The 18278-nt window shown below is 36.5% G+C and overlaps 1 protein-coding gene across 1 annotated transcript in view; it reads right to left on the reverse strand.

The window, feature by feature from the left end:
• Nucleotides 1-13437: 13437 nt before the first annotated feature.
• The window catches only part of LOC150093516 (gelsolin, cytoplasmic-like), a 113763-nt gene continuing 108922 nt past the window's right edge, over nucleotides 13438-18278 (reverse strand). The window contains exon 13 of the mRNA XM_090413643.1: nucleotides 13438-14058. Coding sequence (XP_090269769.1) covers nucleotides 14026-14058 — 33 coding nt within the window. The 3' untranslated portion in view covers nucleotides 13438-14025. The remainder of the gene's footprint in view (nucleotides 14059-18278) is intronic.

Here is an 18278-nt window from a genome sequence, read left to right on the forward strand (position 1 = left end):
TTCACGACTTCCTCTTCCTCATGCTCTCTCCTTTCACTATCAATTACCTACTTTTCATAGAATTGTTGAATATAATAACATACGATACTGTGTCCTACTACGCATTTCATCGAAGCAGAACCGTTCAAAGGCACCAATATTGTCGCTAAAAAGCATTTATGTAATGATTAATATAACTGGGAATTCGTAATCATTTGCTGTTTTTAAAATGAATAGTTTTTCATGGGAAACAAATGTCCCAGAATGTGTTAGTTATTGTACAGCCATCTATTGGCACAAATAAGAACTACAAATTGAAATAAACACAATAAAATGGTTTATAAAACAATGCTTCCCCAAGATCAAGGTTAATACGACTAGGAAATTCCTTTTGTTATTTCAGATTTTAAGTAAACAATTATGTCTTTATTTCTTATATTAAAGGTTTAAAGATGTAATGCTTTAAAGGGTTTAGTTTAAGAATTTTGTAATTTCGGATTACACAGTTTCACACGGTTGCTTTTCAAGGATTCGTCGACCTAGATTCAGTTAATGCACTGATTTTGCTTTATCCGTAAAGGCAAATTATTCTCCATAAAATATTTTTATGGAGAATGTTTTGATTTACAAAATATTTAAAAAAAAACGATTATATGAACTTCATTCATAAAAAGTTATGATATATTTGTAGGTCGAGCTAGAGTTATATAATTCGAAAATACTACTGTAGAGATACATAATATTTTTCCAAGCTTCGGGCTTCCGGTAAGCAGACCAGAATCAAACTAAAGTCATATAATCCAAAATTAAACCTCTGATTTTTATTATTATAATTTTATATAAATTATATTTCGATCAACTTTCTATAAATTGCGATTCTTTTTTTTTTCTCTCTTTTTTATGGGATTAAAGTAAAGCTTTGAAATAAAAACAGAGCTCTCTAATCATTCACAAAATATTGACTTAAAAAGAGAAAACGGACAGTTTCAAACCCACGTGAACAGCAATTTACAGTATTTATCTGCTGCTGGCATGAAACCGGAAATAACGTACTACACTCTCGACATCTAAACACGACAATGGATTCATGCGATATCACGATTAACATGATAAGTCAAGCAGTTACAAGGTAATGAATTCCTTGATTAACTAATTCGTAATTTTTTTAATTAATTCAACCTTGTAATCCAATGAAGTGTAATTTTGCGGTAAACATACAATATGTGGGGGGGGGGGTCTCTTATAATTTGAAATAATACATTTGAGTTTGATTTAAGAACTATTTAGTTAACGCAGTGGTAGTTCCAGGTTAAGGATTGACACATCTCATCGTGCCGTAATTAATTTGCGCAATTTCTCAAGAACTAACTGGCGAAAATTAGTTTAATTGTTGACTTCCGGTTTGAGGTCTCGCAATGTTAAAAGAAAAAAACAAATAGTGACAAAATTAGATTTTCTTTATGCGTCGAACTATTGCAAGTGGATTCGGTAAAGAGTAGTGACAAAGCTCATTGAAATATAAATCGCATCACTTCGAACTTAGAGTGAAATTTACGTCATTCAGTAACGGAAGTGACGTATTTAGCATGCAATTCTTTACTGATAGTCCAAATGGTAAGTTTTGCATAAAACGCACAATAAAGCGATTGTTTTACCTAAATAAAATAAATATTTTGTCACTCTCATTTCGTGTCAAAAAAGAGGGGGGGGGGAAGACATTAAAAGACTTGCTAAAATGCGCTTATTATGATATTAGTGTTCATTCGAGGTGACTGTTGAATCAGGAGATGCGAATAGCGTTTATGGTGAATACCAAGTATTAAGTTCACATGTTTATACATCGCCATACTGTACGTTTCGTACGGTATGGCGCAAAAAACAGTTCTGAACTTCGACACCCTCCTTCAGTACACGCGCTATGAGATATGCGGTTCGACTGCATGCCCATTAATAGAAGAGCACGTCTACGCCATTACAAAGGTTGGTCGATTGATAGACCCTCTGCTACTAATGGCTCACGCAAAAAGTTAAGCAAGTTTGAGCGCGGTTAGTAGTTGGAAGGAGAACAATCGTTCGATGCTGTTTGGCACACTCTCCCTCGATGAGTCTTTGGACTCCCTGGATGTGTCATATAATAATAATAATTACATTTAGTTGCAGCAGTGGTGTTGACGTTTATTTTTGAGCATTATTTTCGTTCATACGGAAATTTTGTGAACATATATATGCTATCTATAGGTTAGTCATGCTATTAAATGTTTGTAGACAGGCATGTGTAGCTGAGTGAAATTAACGTTTACATTCCCAAACAGGGACTTAAGTTCTACTGCAGTCAACGATTGGAGGAACTTAAGCCTTGCTTTAACCGCTTGTCGAGTTAGTCGATCTCTGGCACAATAAAGCGGCTTTTTAAGTCGCGGAAATTCGAATTTATTATCCCGTGCACTCAAAAAAAATCGACCATAGAACTTACCCTATTTTAGACAATAATATATTGTGTTACAGTATAGGACTGCGAAATGGCGACACATGTCAGTCGTCTCTTCACCGGATGCCGCTTATAATTAGTGATAGTGTTGGGCCAGCTTTCTTTGATCTTTGAACTTCCCACTCAGTCTTCAAAAGTTAGAGCTAAAATGGGGTCACCTACTCCGTTAGCTGATTTATTTTTATTTATTTAAATGTTTGTAAAACCTATGAATAACAGGCTGTCACTAACCTGAAATCATAATCAGTTTTGTTAGTGACAATACTGCACACTAGTGCTCTTCTTCATTCGACATGTTTTATACCACATTGGTGGAACTGTACTCCAGGAGATTGATGAGGCCATGGACTTGGTAGGATTGGTGGATAGGGAGATGAAGTTTAGGAGGCACATTGCAAAAGTGGCTAAATCAGCTCATCGACTCACTTGGTTGTTGGAAAATACTTGACGAGCAGAGACAAGCAAGTTATTGTACCTCTGTACCGAGTCTTGATAAGACCTCATCTCAACTACTGTGCCCAGATTTGGTCTGCTATGACAGTGAGAGAGTTCAAGGCAAGGTATGATAGATACTGTGAGAATGTCATATAGTTGTGTGGACATGATGTTTAGGGCCTCCCTCGATGAGTCTAAGGACTCCCTGGAGTTGGTTCGTAATAATAACAATAGTGCTCAAATGTTCTGAGCTTGGAGATATTTTATTATCAACGTCTTAGACACTGATTCCTTGTCATATTCCAGAGGGTAAGGAATACCTACTGAACTTCAGTGCTACCAAAATATAGACTTTTCTTATTTCTAACTTAATTTCTTATGTTTGATAATATTCAGATCTTCAGTAAAGCTCATATTTGTCTTCACTAGAAATACAAACTTAACAATGAATGTCCTTTACACGCCTTCTCTGACACTGAACCATCATCTCATGCACAGAGTCCTCTGTCACCTAAAAACTATGCTCCTTCCGTTCACACGTATCTACAGTCATAAAATACATACTTAATCCCTCATTAGGAGGGCTCAACCAGTCCTAAGGGACAGTGGAGAATAAAGGGAAACCCCCTATACGAATAAATAAAATCAAAACATCCACCTTAGTCATTAAATATATAATCTGTAATCACAATATCGCTAATGAAAGCTTTCATTAATGATATTGAAATTGAACATAATCTCTTGACAAGTAAGGCGAATTACTTTCATATTAAAAATAATAATAACAAAGGGAAAGAGCAAATACTAGAATTAGTTATCTGCTTCATTTATAATGTGGTACTCCCGAACTTCAAATCTTTCAGCTTTTTTAAAAGTTTTGAAAATAGCTAAAAATTGAAGATTTGAGAATTAATTTTTGTTTTCCAATAAAGAGAATAAGAATGAAAATAAGTAATTATTTAAGTATTTTAAACCATTTTTCGATGTTAGAAAAAATGATATTCTTAGATCTAAAATCATGTTTCGTATTTTTATTTTGCATGTAAAAAGACAGACTTGTTTGTTCAGATAGATTGTATTAAAAGTGCATGTCCCTATATAACAGTAGAAATCCGTTTCTCATGAAATATAACGGCAAAAGCTCTTGCTACACCTCCCCCCCCCCATACTAGGTTCTAATATTTTCGTCAAAACCAAGACGAACAGTTAAAACAGCAATAGCCTGAAGAGAGACTGCATCTTCAGCACGAATAGAAATCATTATTATTAGTATATTATTATTATTATTATTTGACACCGCCAGGGAATCCAAAGACTCATCGAGGGAGAGTGTGCCAACAGCATTGAACGATTGTTCTCCTTCCAACTACTAACCGCGCTCAAACTTGCTTAATTTTTTGCGTGAGCCATTAGTAGCAGAGGCTCTACCAATCATACAGTTCCTTGCTAAACTAATATAATACGCTATGTGTTGCCAGAAAAGAGAGAAGATACTGCGAAAGATGGCGGCTCGTGTGTTAGTGTTTCGTGTCGTGTATTATTGATGATGAATTGTGAATTTGATTGATATGTTTTTAGCGATTTATTTATGCTTATTCATTAGTAATAGTAGTTAATTGCTTGCTACCATAAACAGTCACTTTATTTTCCATAGTGCTCTTTATCCAGGAAAGTCATTTGTAATTACAAAGGCGATACACTAGGCCTACTGCCACTAGTATCGCCATTGTTTCTTATAGTGACATTTTACTGCTGGTAGAACCTAAGAGTGTCTACGGGATTTGCTAGTGGACCCTCAAAAGTCCACAGGATTATCTTTACCTGCTCGGGACACCTGAGAAATCTCTACTCTTTCTCTATCTGTGTCTTAACACATTTTAAATTATTGTAATGGCAAAACTTCTGAATGAGACCAAATTCGAGGAAGTATACATGGAATTTCTCAGACCAGGAAAGCTGCTGAGTGATAATTGGCCGGGAAAAGTGAAATTGTATGACACGTTTCCCCCCGAATGTGTCTCAGACGTTATCGCTGAAGATCATTTAGATTTGGTGCCTTCTACTCTTTCAGACTTTGTAGAAGTACGCGCACGCAAAAAGCGAAGAACAACAAGAACTGCACAATGACAATACTGAAATGGAACAGGATTCCCAGGGTTCGGACGCCGCTATTTCTCCCAAAGAAAAGGTGCCTCCGATCATCCTTAGAGAAAAGCAGAAGTGGGCAGCTTTAAGATCTACAATGTCCAATATGCATATTGGCTTCATTAAGGCCAAAAACATGCATGAAGGCATAAAGATCCAGCCAGCAACAGTGACAGACTATAGAAGGTTGACCAAAAAACTGGACGACAGAGGCATCCAGTATCATACCTTTGTGCTCAGCTCCGAAAAAACTTAAAAGTGGTCCTTCGTGGTGGTGTCTGTGAAGACATTGACACAGCAGAAATAGCTGCTGACCTAAATTCTCAGGATCTGCCTCCAATCAAGGTCAGCAGAATGTACAAAGCAGACAAGACTCCCATGCCATTAGTCCTTGTTGAGATTCATAAAATATACAAGGATATCTACAACTTAAAAACAGTCCGTGGTCTCATCGCCACACCAGAACCACTCCGGAAAAGATCATCTTCTGGGCTATGCCACAGGTGCCAGAAGTTTGGCCATGTCCAGAATCTATGTAGAGCGGAATATAGATGTTTAAAATGTGGAGACAGCCACCCAACCATTACCTGCACAAAGCCGAGGACCACCTCGGCCAAATGTGCCAACTGCAGTGGCCCTCATCCTGCGAACTACAAAGGATGTACTCAGCACCCAAAGAACAGACGAATGGAGGCAGTCAATCAGCCCACCTCCTACAGTACAAGAACACCAGAGGCCCAGGCATCAAAACCGGAGACTCAGCGGCCACAGTCGGAGACCTCCAATAATAGAGACACCCAAAAGCAAACAAGAAGTTATGCCGATGTGACCCGTACAATTAGACCAATCCAGAACAAAATCAACCAACAGCACCTAAAAACCTAACAGCTGTTATTATGGCCTCACTAGCAAACATGCTACAAAATTTCAGCCTATCAAACCCTACTGAAACCTCCACTAAAAGATTTCTTCGTGAAATACAGGTCATCCTCACAGCTCTCATAAATGAATAGTAACAAACTCACTCCAGCATCTCTTCAGATAGTTGATTGGAATGCAAATGGCCTCCAAAACAAAATTCTGGAACTCCGAAATTTCACATATAGATATCAACCAGATATTGTATTAATCAGTGAAACTCGTTTAAGACCCTCAAACAATCCTAAAATAAGGGGTTATCGCCTACACAGAAATGACAGATTACTCTACAGAGGCGGTGGCACTGCCATCTTCATTAAAAACTACATTTAGCACCACTCTGTGAGCAACCCTTCAACAACTAACCTTGAGATCACTGGCAAACTGAAAATCTACTCAGCTTACAACCTTCCCCAAAAATTTCTACTACATTCTGACCTAAATGCCATCTTATACGTCAGAGAGCCGACCATTATAGCCGGGGATCTGAACTCCAAGCACCCTGCATGGAATTGCTCAACCACCAACAAGAATGGTTGCATCCTTTCCAATTACTTAGGATCAAGCAATGCTGTTGTGGCAGGCCCCACCGAACCAACTCATCTCAGGACGTTTGGCACTACTGACATCCTGGATATAGCTATCCTGCAGGATATCAAACTTCAATACAGCATTATATCCATGGATGAACTATCTTCCGATCACAACCCACTTCTACTACAGCTGGGAAAACAAGAATACCTGTCTCCTCATTCTCACTCCTACATAGCATGGGAAAGACTGTCAACAGCACTATAGGATTATATTGGACCTGCTCCTCACATACGCACAAAAGAAGAAGTAGAAACTGCAGTTAAAAATCTCACACAACAAATTAATTCTGCTATAAAGGTAGCTTCCTCCTACAAATCTGCCTGCAAGCCTGATGACATCATGAACTTGATGAGAGACAAAAACAGAGCTAGGAAAAAATTCCGTAACACATGTGCACCACAAGATAAAACAAATCTAAACAGATTAAATGGGGCAGTAAGAGACGCACTCAAAGCTCATAGAGACCAAGTATGGGATGAAAAGTTATCCTCCATTTCACCTACTGATCATTCCATCTGGGGACTACTGAAAAATATCAAAAACAAAGACAGATTCCTTCCCCCAATATTCTCTGACCAGAGCCTTGCTCACACAGATGTAGACAAAGCAGAATTTATAGCATACAATTTAGAGGAGCAATGCAGGCCTTCGTATGGAAACCTTGACTTTGACCACATATATAAGATTCACAGCAAGGTCAAACACTCACTCAAACTTCCTATCACGAGCACTGACCATATTGCACCAACATCACCTGCTGAGATATATGACATTATTAAAAAAAATAAAGAACAACAAAGCTCCTGGGCCAGACGGCATTACTAATCGGGTGATCAAACTTCTGCCACGAAAAGCAGTAGTGCACCTGACCAGTATAATAAATGCAATTTTAAGATTTCACTATTTTCCTTCCACCTGGAAACTGGCTGACGTAATTCCTATACATAAGCCAGGCAAAGACCCACACCTACCGCAAAACTATCGTCCAATCAGTCTCATCTCCAATCTGGGTAATGTTGCAGAGAAGGTCATCCTCTCACGACTCAAAACCTCAGTAAATAACCTAAACATCCTCCCTAAAGAACAGTTTGGTTTTAGGCAACACCATAGTACTACCCAGCAAATCCACAGAATTGTCAAATACATCACCACCAGCTACAACTGGCGCCAGTGCACAGGAGCTGTTTTCTTAGACTTATCCAAAGCATTTGACAAAATCTGGCATTTTGGACTTATCTCGCCGGTACCTCACTAAAAATGGTTCATTTAATCCATTCATATCTTCAGAATAGATCAATGCAAGTAAAAATCAACGGTTCTACATCCTCCCAGCGCCACATCTTTGCTGGAGTGCCGCAGGGATCTCTACTGGCTCCATTGCTGTTCTCTATATACGTCAGACATCCCGCACAATCCGATGAATTCCATTTTGGCCCTGTATGCGGACGATACAGCAATACTAACCAGATCTCTTAGACCCCATTTCATTACCAGAAAGTTTCAAGAAAACATTCTAAAGCTGGAGGGGTTGGTTCTCTAAGTGGAGATTGGAAGTCAACCCCCAGAAAAGCTCAGCCGTTCTTTTCTCAAAAAGGCCAATTTCTCCTGTAGGAGATGTGTTACTATTCAATACTAAAATTCCCTGGCAGACAGAAACAAATTACCTGGGTGTAATTCTCGACAAAAAGCTATCTGTCAACCAGCACATCAAGTCTGCGTGCGCAAAGGCATCTAAAGCCATAGCTCAGATCTATCCGCTAATTAATAGAAATAGCAAGCTCAGCAACAGAATCAAATTGCAACTATACCAGATGACGATTCGTCCTATAATCGCTTATGTCTCTCCAGCCTGGAGCCACACCTCTAATACTAACATTATCAAGATGCAAAGAGTGCAGAACAAGTGCGTTAGAATGATTCTGAACGCTCTGTGGTATGTTAGAAACACTTCATAGAGATGCAAATATTCCCTATATTTTCTCTTTTCTACAATCCTTAGCATCCAAGTTTTTCCTAAAGACATCCACACACCCCAACGATTTGGTTCAGCAAGCTGCAGCATACGAGGCAACGGACATATTCAAATATAGAAGACCAAAAGCTATATTAGCATCCGATAGTCTCCATGCCCATTCAGGGCAAGCAAACTGCTCATAAATTTTACCCTCACTGTAACCACAACAGATAGCATGGAATATGAAAAGCATCTTGCTTCACCCCTAAAGACAAAAATGTCCACTGTCAATTGTCAAAAACAGAGAAAAATGTCGAAAAGCTAGAAAGCCAGTTTTCCGCCTTTGGATGTGGGTGTTTTCCACATCCAAAGGCGACATTTACCCTCCAACCCTTCCCCCCGAAAAAAATTCGAGGGGGGATGGAGTGGAAATGTAATCATAGTTTCTACATTCGGCTTTGAAATAATGCTGGATTAATATCCACTTGATTTATGTAATTTTGCATCGCGAACTGAAGCCTTTTGGCTCTTTATTTTAGTAAATAAATATAAAGTTGGCAAACTGTTTTGGTCGCTACCAAGAAAGCTAAAATTAGGGGAAGGAGACCACAGACGGATCCAAAATGATATCTAAATTGAAGCGAAAGTCCTGGACGTTTAGAATACCTCTAAATGAGGTAGCAAACAACAGAAAGACAGTAAATACCCAAGAAGCAGTTAATCACGAATGCATATCAGTAACTGAGAAGGTCATGGGAAACCTAAATAAATGAAAAGCAGTTGAAGTATACGATATTTGACCAGAAATCCTCAAGTATGGAGGGATAAAACAAAACTGCACTACATAATACAGGATTAGTAACAAGAACCTTAGACGATAGGGACGGAACTCTCCCGGTGCCGATTTATTAAAAAGGAAATAAAACTGAATCGCAGAATTATGAATAAATTTTCATCTTGGAAATATTTATTATTACGAGATATCCCATATGATTCGCAGGAAAGCACGTACTCCACTTCACTACGCACAACTTGCCGTCTCTTCTATTATTATTATTATTATTATTATTCTTATTATTATTATTATTATTATTATTATTATTATTATACGCCCACACTTCATAGAACTGAGCTTGGCAATGTGCGAAGAATAGTCAATTCATGCTGAAGGGGAGAAAGAAAGGATGTAGAAACTGGTCACCAACATGCGAAATCACGTGCTTTATACGTAAATTTTCCAAATGTTGTACAAGCGAAGTAGTTACCACTTTAAGAACTAGAATTTTCATTTAAAAAAAAAACTAATTTTCCAACGTATAATAATGAACGCTCATCTCACGAAACGCATTGATTACCTTAATATCAGAATGGATTCTCCTTCTTCTGACATGCGCAGAAGTGTCTCACATCTGTGGGCGTACAATACTTAATCCTCCAATTGCACATAGCGTTATTTCTACCATCAACATCACCAATAGTATATATTGTCTGTAAATTTCGTGTGTTCTCTTGACCGATTTGCTGAATGAAAAACCCATTTCTGGGAGGAAAAAATCTGCTACTTCCCTATGAGATCGCTAACCCACCTTCAACTGAAAAAGATCATAAATATTCTGGTCATGACAAGAACAGAATCGAATGTGGGTCTTTTCAAATTGAAGGGCGCAATGTTCTGTCGTTCTTCCAACTGCGCTACAAAAACGTTTGAATTAGCTAGAATGGTAAAAATCTGGTCAAGATGAGATTTTTATTTTCTTTGTTAGTTAAAATCTGATCTTGACCTTATTGGTGCCAGATTTCTAACTCCCTTGTAAAAGTATGGTTAAGAAAACTGTTCAAAGCATGAAATTCGTTTAGCATGGGATTAAGGCAGAAGTCGCTTAGTTTCTGAGGCCAGCGTATTATATATTTTAGATGAGTGTTTCACTGGCCAGTTTGTCTGTTCTTGAAGAAGATAAACCTGCATTTAGAGGATGGAACTGAATCAGTATGAAGCGAATTAAACCTTTATGCAGAGCAATACACAGCTATACTTAAAATGCAAATCGTATTGGAAAAGGATGTGCATAGAGATGATCTATACCAGTGGTTCTTAAACTTTGTGATTGAATCCTACATAAATTATTATTATTATTCCTGATACCTCCAAGGAGTCCGAAGACTCATCGCGGGAGGACATCTTCAACTGTCTCTACACCTTACCTCTACTACGAATCAACGCCATCTACCGCCCACCTCCAACACCACCACAACTAGTAATTTTTGTCTGTAAATTGCGTGTGTTCTGAAGGGCCGATTTGTATGTATGCGGGATGAAAAACCCGAGTTTCCGGGAGAAAAAACCCTGCTACCTCCGTATGAGATCGGCTAACTCACCATCGATTGAAATCGACCAGATAAAGATTCCTCCCGCCGCGACGAGAATCGAACTTAGGCCTATTCCAATCGAAGGGCGCAATGTACCGTCGTTCTTCCAATTGCGCTACGGAGGCGCTAATACCCATGAAAAATTTTCATAAAAAATTATCGGATAGGAATTATGAGAAAGAGTGAGGAGTTGTTATAAGATTATCATGGAAGAGGTTTTTCATAAAATGATAGGTGACTGGGGTAGAACAAGAGGTCATTCCTGGAAGTTGTATAAAGAGGGTGTGAGCAAGGGAGCAAAAAGCAGGTTTGTTGCATGGAGAATTGTGAATGATTGGGATGCATTACCTGAGAGTATGGTGTCTGAAAAGAATTTGAATGTGTTTAAGGCACAGTATAATGAGCTGTGTGTATGACAAAGGGACCTCCTAGATGAGTCTGTGACTTCATGGGATCTTGGGATAATAATGTGTTTGGGCTGGAGGTTTTGTGGGAGGATAAACTAAGCTTTTTGTGCAAAAATTCTATGATCTCTGTTTCAGATCTTTCTCAGAGTGAATTATCCCCAAAAGGAGATAGAAAAGTTTGAGGATACTAAAGGAACATCAGCACTTGGACATGTTGGTGATGAGAAGCTGAAAGGACAGCGTAATTTGCAGAGTTTAGTGGATAGCTAGGTAAAAAAACGATATTATTAATACATTCAACTTGGTGAAGGAACTTTACCAGATTAAAATGGAAGAAATTATTCATAGGTTGGAGGAAGAGAGGAGCAGGGAAGTAATAACAAGAGGCCATTTACAGAAGGTATTTAGTGTGATGAATGAAATGAAGAGTAGAGTGCCTCTGTAGCTCAGTCGGTATAGATGCCCTTTGGTCGGAAAGACCTGGGTTCAATTCCCGTTGATGATGTGAGGAAACTTTATCTGGTCTCTTTCGAATAAAGGTGAGTTAGCCAGTCTCGTATGGAAGTAGAGGTTTTTCTCCCAGAAACTCAGATTTTTCGTCCCTCAGAACAGGCAAACTGGCCCACGAACACACACTGCTACAGTCAAAAATATACCCCCCCCCACACACACACAGATGTACGCTGGTTGGGGATTATACTAACATAGTCATATCTAATGTAGCACATGGACCCTGCATTGGAAACGGGATAAACACACAGAGGAAAGAAGAATGAAATGAAGAGTAGATTTCTTATATGGCAAATGATAGTAAGTGAAGTATTACAGGATGTTGAAATTGTCAAAAATGTGAATAAGTATAAGGTGTAATATGAGAGATGTGCTTGTGGTGCAATGGGTAATAATTTTTGATGCAATGAATAATAAATTCCTCCTGTCACAGATATTGAATTCTGACTGCTTTCTTAGGCAAGTAATACTGAACATGGAGGATCACAGCCAAACATAATCATATTTGGTTGTTTAGATCAGCATTTCTGAAATTGTGGTCTTCAGCCTATTAGTGGGTCATGTTGTCTTCCTCATGGTCCCAGGGTTTCCTAATCCATTGAGCTAAATGGGCTATAGCCCAGGAATGGCACTGATCCAAGGATGCTTAAGAAATTATAAACTTGCAAAAAGTAAATGCAGCAAAAATAAAAAAATAATTAATTAGAATTTTTTTTAGGTTTTTTTCTATTGTGTGTATTTTTATAAATATAAATAAACTAGCTTTATTATATTATAAATATTGTTGAATTAAATAAAAATGTGCAATGTCGATATATTTTAAAATAAAATTTTTTGAAATGAAAGTTATTTAATTAATTATATGTATTATTTAATTATTGCTCAATCCAATTTGATTAAGGCACCAAATTGTTTTGGCCCAGAGTGCTCAAACTTGTTAAGAACGGCCCTGGGTGGGCCACAAGAGTTTTGTTAGTACATAATTTGTTTTTTTTATATCTTAGTTTGTATATTTTCAGATACAGCTAAGAATATGATATCTTAAAAATCCTAGTAATTAAAAAAATTCTCCAACATAATTCATTTAATTATGATATAATAATGTGTGTAGTAATTTTTGCCACACACTGTATATCTCAATATGCAAGAGTGATGGTGCACAAAGTCATCCACTATCTTATCTACCATATGCTGAGAATCCTTGCCCTAATTTTAATCTCACTTAATTTTTAGTGAAAAATATTAAGGTTGTGCATGTTATGCTGACTCCTTCACAATTTTGTACTTAGGTGCATCATATAAAGGCTCACCCCCACTTAAAATATGACCTATCAGTAAATGGTGGGGTATAGGCCCTAGTGGGCTATTGTTTATTGTGAGAAATAAAATAAAGTTGAATCTTTTTTAGTATTGAAGTTAGCTACATGCTGTATAATATAAGGTTTGTCAAATGAGTAAGAGGAACATATATAGAAGTTACTGTTAGTAAAGGAATTTTGAAAAGAAATTATGATACAGATTTATTTAGTTAATTTTGTCTTTCACTCAGTTTCTTTCAATAATTAACAACTGGATTCTGAAAAATTCTAACTCTCAAAAATTGTGAAAAATGTAAATTTTAATAAAAGAAAAATCAAATCTAGCACAGCATGAGTATCATTTTATTGATATCAAAACTTGCACTGAAGGCTACAAAAAAAAATGAGCAAAAGAGGTGCCACACCATTCATAAATGCCTGCAATACAAAGCTGTCTTTGGTAACTTGTATTAACAACAGAAATAACAGAAGCAGTACATTTGTCACTTGCGGTTCTTGTTTTTTATTTTTTTACTTCTTTCTTCCTCAGAAAAACATTGTGATATATGCTCCTCCCTCTCTTTCTCTCTTTCTTTCATCTCTCTCTTTTTTTTTTTTTTTTTTTGATTTTTATATATAAATTAATCGTAACCAAAATATCCATCTATATTACGACCCATGATCTGGGGCACATTTCCTATTTTCATGTAGTCAGTAATCTTTAGCAGATAGATCAATGTGAGGAATTCTTATATAATTAAATGAAAGTTTTATTCTTAAATTATATTAGCAACATTTTCCTGCAATGCTTTCTATTTTTAATCAAGTTTAGGAACCTTTGGATATAAAGAGAAATTTTGTTGAGTTCATGTTCATTGCAATAAAAAAATAGCAGGGATCACATGAAAAATTGTGATAGTCTATGGCAGTTCATCGCTGAGGAGTTAAAAGTAAAGCCAGATTCTGTAAAAAGAAAGGAAGAAAATTAATTAAAGAAATGAAATGAAAAAAAATAGAAATCAATATAGAAAGTATTATGTAAGATCTATGAATTACACTGTTTTCTTCAAATCCTCAGATAAATATTTTTAATAGTACCTTTTTTTTTCTTTTTTTTTTTGTAATGCAGTCAAAAGGAATTTAAATGTCAGACTGGTTAGCTGATTGGATAGCATATCTATTCTCCAGCCAAGAGGCTGAGGATTTAGGTTAAAATCCCTGTCATAGACACAAACAATTGTGATTGTTTTAAGGCCATTAATAATTCATTTACTGGAGGCCTGAATTGGCTTGAAAAAAAAAAATTCTGTTTCATTTCTAGAGCAGTTTCCAGTTACATAAAAAAATAAATTTAAAAAATACAAATATATATATATATATATATATATATATATATATATATATACAAATATATAATTAATAAAAATAGAAAAAACATTCCTAGCTCACCCATAGTATTAATATACTAAAGGTTTCTCACCTTTTGTGGGTGAGAGTCACACTAATAAATGCAATAAATATAAAAGGGACAGTATGCCTGGCCTTCATAAAGTAAATTATACTTAAGAAGAAATTATATTTTTTTTTGTATACTTTATCCAAGCATGAGCATGTAAAGTAAAATCACAAAAGGCTACTTATATATGGAGGCATATGACTTCTTGGGGCTTCCACTGGCTATCGAGCACAATCCCCAAGAGAAAGATGGGGGAAATCCTGACTACCATTCATTGGGTATCAGGAAAGCTCTAAATATACTGAATAAGGAGATGTGGACCAGTGGTTATGGGACTGGCAACCCTAAGTGGAAATACTGCCATTCACCAATCCACAGTGGTGAATTATGGCCCAATCTCAGGTAGGAATAATGTGGCCCTCATTCCTGGAGGTCAGATTGTTACTACCTATGGAAACAGGCAGTTAAACACGAAGGCAGAGGGTGCTAAGAATCCCTGCGTAACCAGATCAAAATGAAATTGGAAGCCTTTGATTCAGTAAAAACTTATGCAATACTTAAAGCATTATGAAACCAGCAAGTGGAGGAGCCATATGTTGGTGTATGCTGATTTAATGGTCCTGATATATGCAACAGCAACATTTCATTTCAATGGAAACATATCTACTGTTGAGATAAGAGAGGTTTAAGACAAGGCGATACAATATCCCCAAATATTCATGCATGCTCAGAAGAAATAAACTTCTTGATTGGGAAGGAAAAGGTCTAAGATAAATGGAAGATATTTAAGCCATTGACACTTTGCAGATGATCTAGTTATCTTTACTTCAACTGCATATGAATTAACTCTATGAACTTCAAATTGCTAGCAAAAAAGTGCTGGCTTAAAGATAAACCTTAAAAAGACCCAAGTTATGTTCAAAAGCTATGTACAGCCAGAAATAATAAAAATCAATAAAGATGAAATTGAATAAGTAGATTATTACATATATTTAGGATAATGAATATCATGGACAAAATTAAAAAATGCACAATGCTTGGGTGGAAAGCATTTGGAAAATGTCCAAAATGTTCAATGTCCAAAAGAATTTAATAATTCTTAGAATCAGCAGCAGCTCTCAGGAATCAACCAAATTTCAACAAATATGGTTGCATTACGCTTCCTAAGATTTGGGAAACGCTTATCACCAGAGGTTCCACTTTACATTCCAGGCCACCTACAACTGCCCTTAGAGGGCGCTCCACCTAGATAGGACTTTAATGTCACCAATGTAGTTGGGCTTAGTATTGTGTGCGATTTGTTTTTATGTTACATTAGTTTTTTTTGTAATCCCTGAAGATGTCTCATTTACTGAGACAAAATATATAGGAAGTATTAAATTCTGTTTTAATCCTTTCTGAGTGCTGTATACAATCCATTAAGCCTCCAAATACGATGACCTCACAGCACTTAAGCCTCCAAATACGTATCCTCCATACATTCTATGACTATATCATTCTCCATCTATCAAGTCTCACTGATGCCAATAATTTTTGACCAAGGTGAACTAACCAATGCTCCAAACTCCTAACCCTTATTCCTGATGCTTCTGGCATTAGTATACATGAGTTATAATAATCTTGCATATTTCAATGGTTATATAATTCATATTTGAGACCCAAAAAACTATATTCAGTATTTCTTCAGACACTTAATTCCAAACTCATACATGTGCAATCCAACAGTTGTATCAAGTCCTTTCATCCATCAAATTCACTCCATATATAAAACTGCACCCTGCTCAAGCACAACTTATGCAATGACTTGTTTGCAGTTATAGTGCTTCTTTTCACTTTGTAATCCTTTTTTTTTTACTTTCTCTCTACACAGTGAGAAGTGTTATCGTCTTTTGTTATTTGAACTGAAGAGTGGCAGTTTTCTTTTCTTTCATGCTTACATGGTGATCAGAATGCATTATGAAAATTATGGATACAACTACTGCGTTAGAGTAAAACTTTAGTTTAACATAAACCAAAATATACAAACCCTGACTAAGCTCTAGCTTAGTCAGGGCTTGCTGGAAACTAAGTGGGCTGAATGTGTGCCATCCAACTTCTTGGGAGTTTTAAGCCCCCATTATTATTAAGATTAGGGTGGTTAATCAAAATTTCACAGGCTTCTTTAAATTTCCATTCATACCAAGTTTTTGTATGATGCAAAGAACAAGTACTTTTCCAATCAATTCGATGTAGGGTGTTAAGAGCATGATCGGAGAGGCTTGCTTCACCAAAATTATTATGTTTAATGTGTTGTTTGTGTTCTTCCCCCCCCACAGATAGGGATTGTACGTCCAGTTTCCCCAATATAAGGTAAGTTACAGGTGCAATACACTCTCCAGGGTGTGCCAATGGGGGAAGAGGATTCTTAGAGGTGTTGAATATGTTTTTTTAATTTTAAAGGTGGTTTAAAAGTGGCATTAAGATTATAACGATGTAGGATTCTATTAATTTTTTTCTGATAACCCTTCAATGTATGGGAGTGTTTGGTTTTACTGTAATCTATATTACTTTTTGATGAAGTTTAATGAAAAATTTTATTGATAGTATTTTTGCTATATCTGTTATTTATAAATGTGTTGCTAATCATTTTTAATCAGCTAATAATCTTGAATTTTTAAATGAACAAGCTCTTGTTTAAGAGCTTGTTCATTAAAGCAAATTATTACAGCTGTTTTTGAGGGTGTTGATGACTCCAAATTTTTGTGAAGGGTGGTGATATGAGTTAGCATGTATATATTGGCTGGTGTGTGTAGGCTTATGGTAAACAGTGAAGGATAGACTCCCTGAGGGAAGATGTGTGACTAGCGTATCCAAAAACGGGAGTGAGTTCTCATTTTCAATTTCAATAGTAAATTGTATGCACTCGTGTTGTTTGTTCAGGTGGCTAAGGAATGCGTTTACCGTTTGGCGACCATGTGACCAGATAACGAAAACATCATCAACGTATCTAAGCCAAACTGTAGGTTTAGAGTAAAGGAATCAAGAGCACATTGCTCAAAAGCTTCCATATAAAAATCAGCAATAGGTGGGGGGGGGAGGATAGTAGTGAACCCATGGCTGTACCTTTTTTGTTGGTAAAATTTATTTTGCCACACGAAGTAACCAGAACGTAGTACGTGGACAAAGAGAACCGAAATATCTGGTGGAAATTTGTTCTGTAGAAGAATTGTGTCATTGATTGGGACATTTGTGAAAAGGGCAGAAACATCAAACCTGACTAATAAATCATCTTTGACGAATGTTATGTTTTTAATTTCGTTAATGAAGTGTTGTGTGTTCTTTATATGGGAGGGTGAATGACCTACCAACTCCTTGAGTTTTGACATTTCAATAAAATAGGAAAAAGTTTTCATTTTTTATTGGCCATGACCATACCAGTTGCAATTTATATGTATACTTATACAAGTAATTTTATTTTCTGTTTATTTATTTATCTATTATTTTCTGTATGAACATGTTACTCTCCAGCTTAATTTAATTTTTTAACCTAATAGATAATAATAACAGGACTCTAGCTTTGAAGTAGTGAAGGTTTTTTGGGTTTTTTTTTTAGCACCAGAGGTCAGGTAAATAGTTTTAACGGTTGATCAGTAACTTTAGCATGCCATGTAGATTGCAGTGCAGCTTGTTTCTTTGTATATATATGTATACTCCAGAAGATGACCTTAATGTGAAGGTCAAAATGTCA

This window comes from Typopeltis vanoorti, chromosome 24 (genome assembly GCF_054136105.1).
Source record: "Typopeltis vanoorti isolate ZY-2024b chromosome 24, IOZ_Tvanoo_1.0, whole genome shotgun sequence".
Classification (NCBI taxonomy): Eukaryota; Metazoa; Arthropoda; class Arachnida; order Uropygi; family Thelyphonidae; genus Typopeltis; species Typopeltis vanoorti.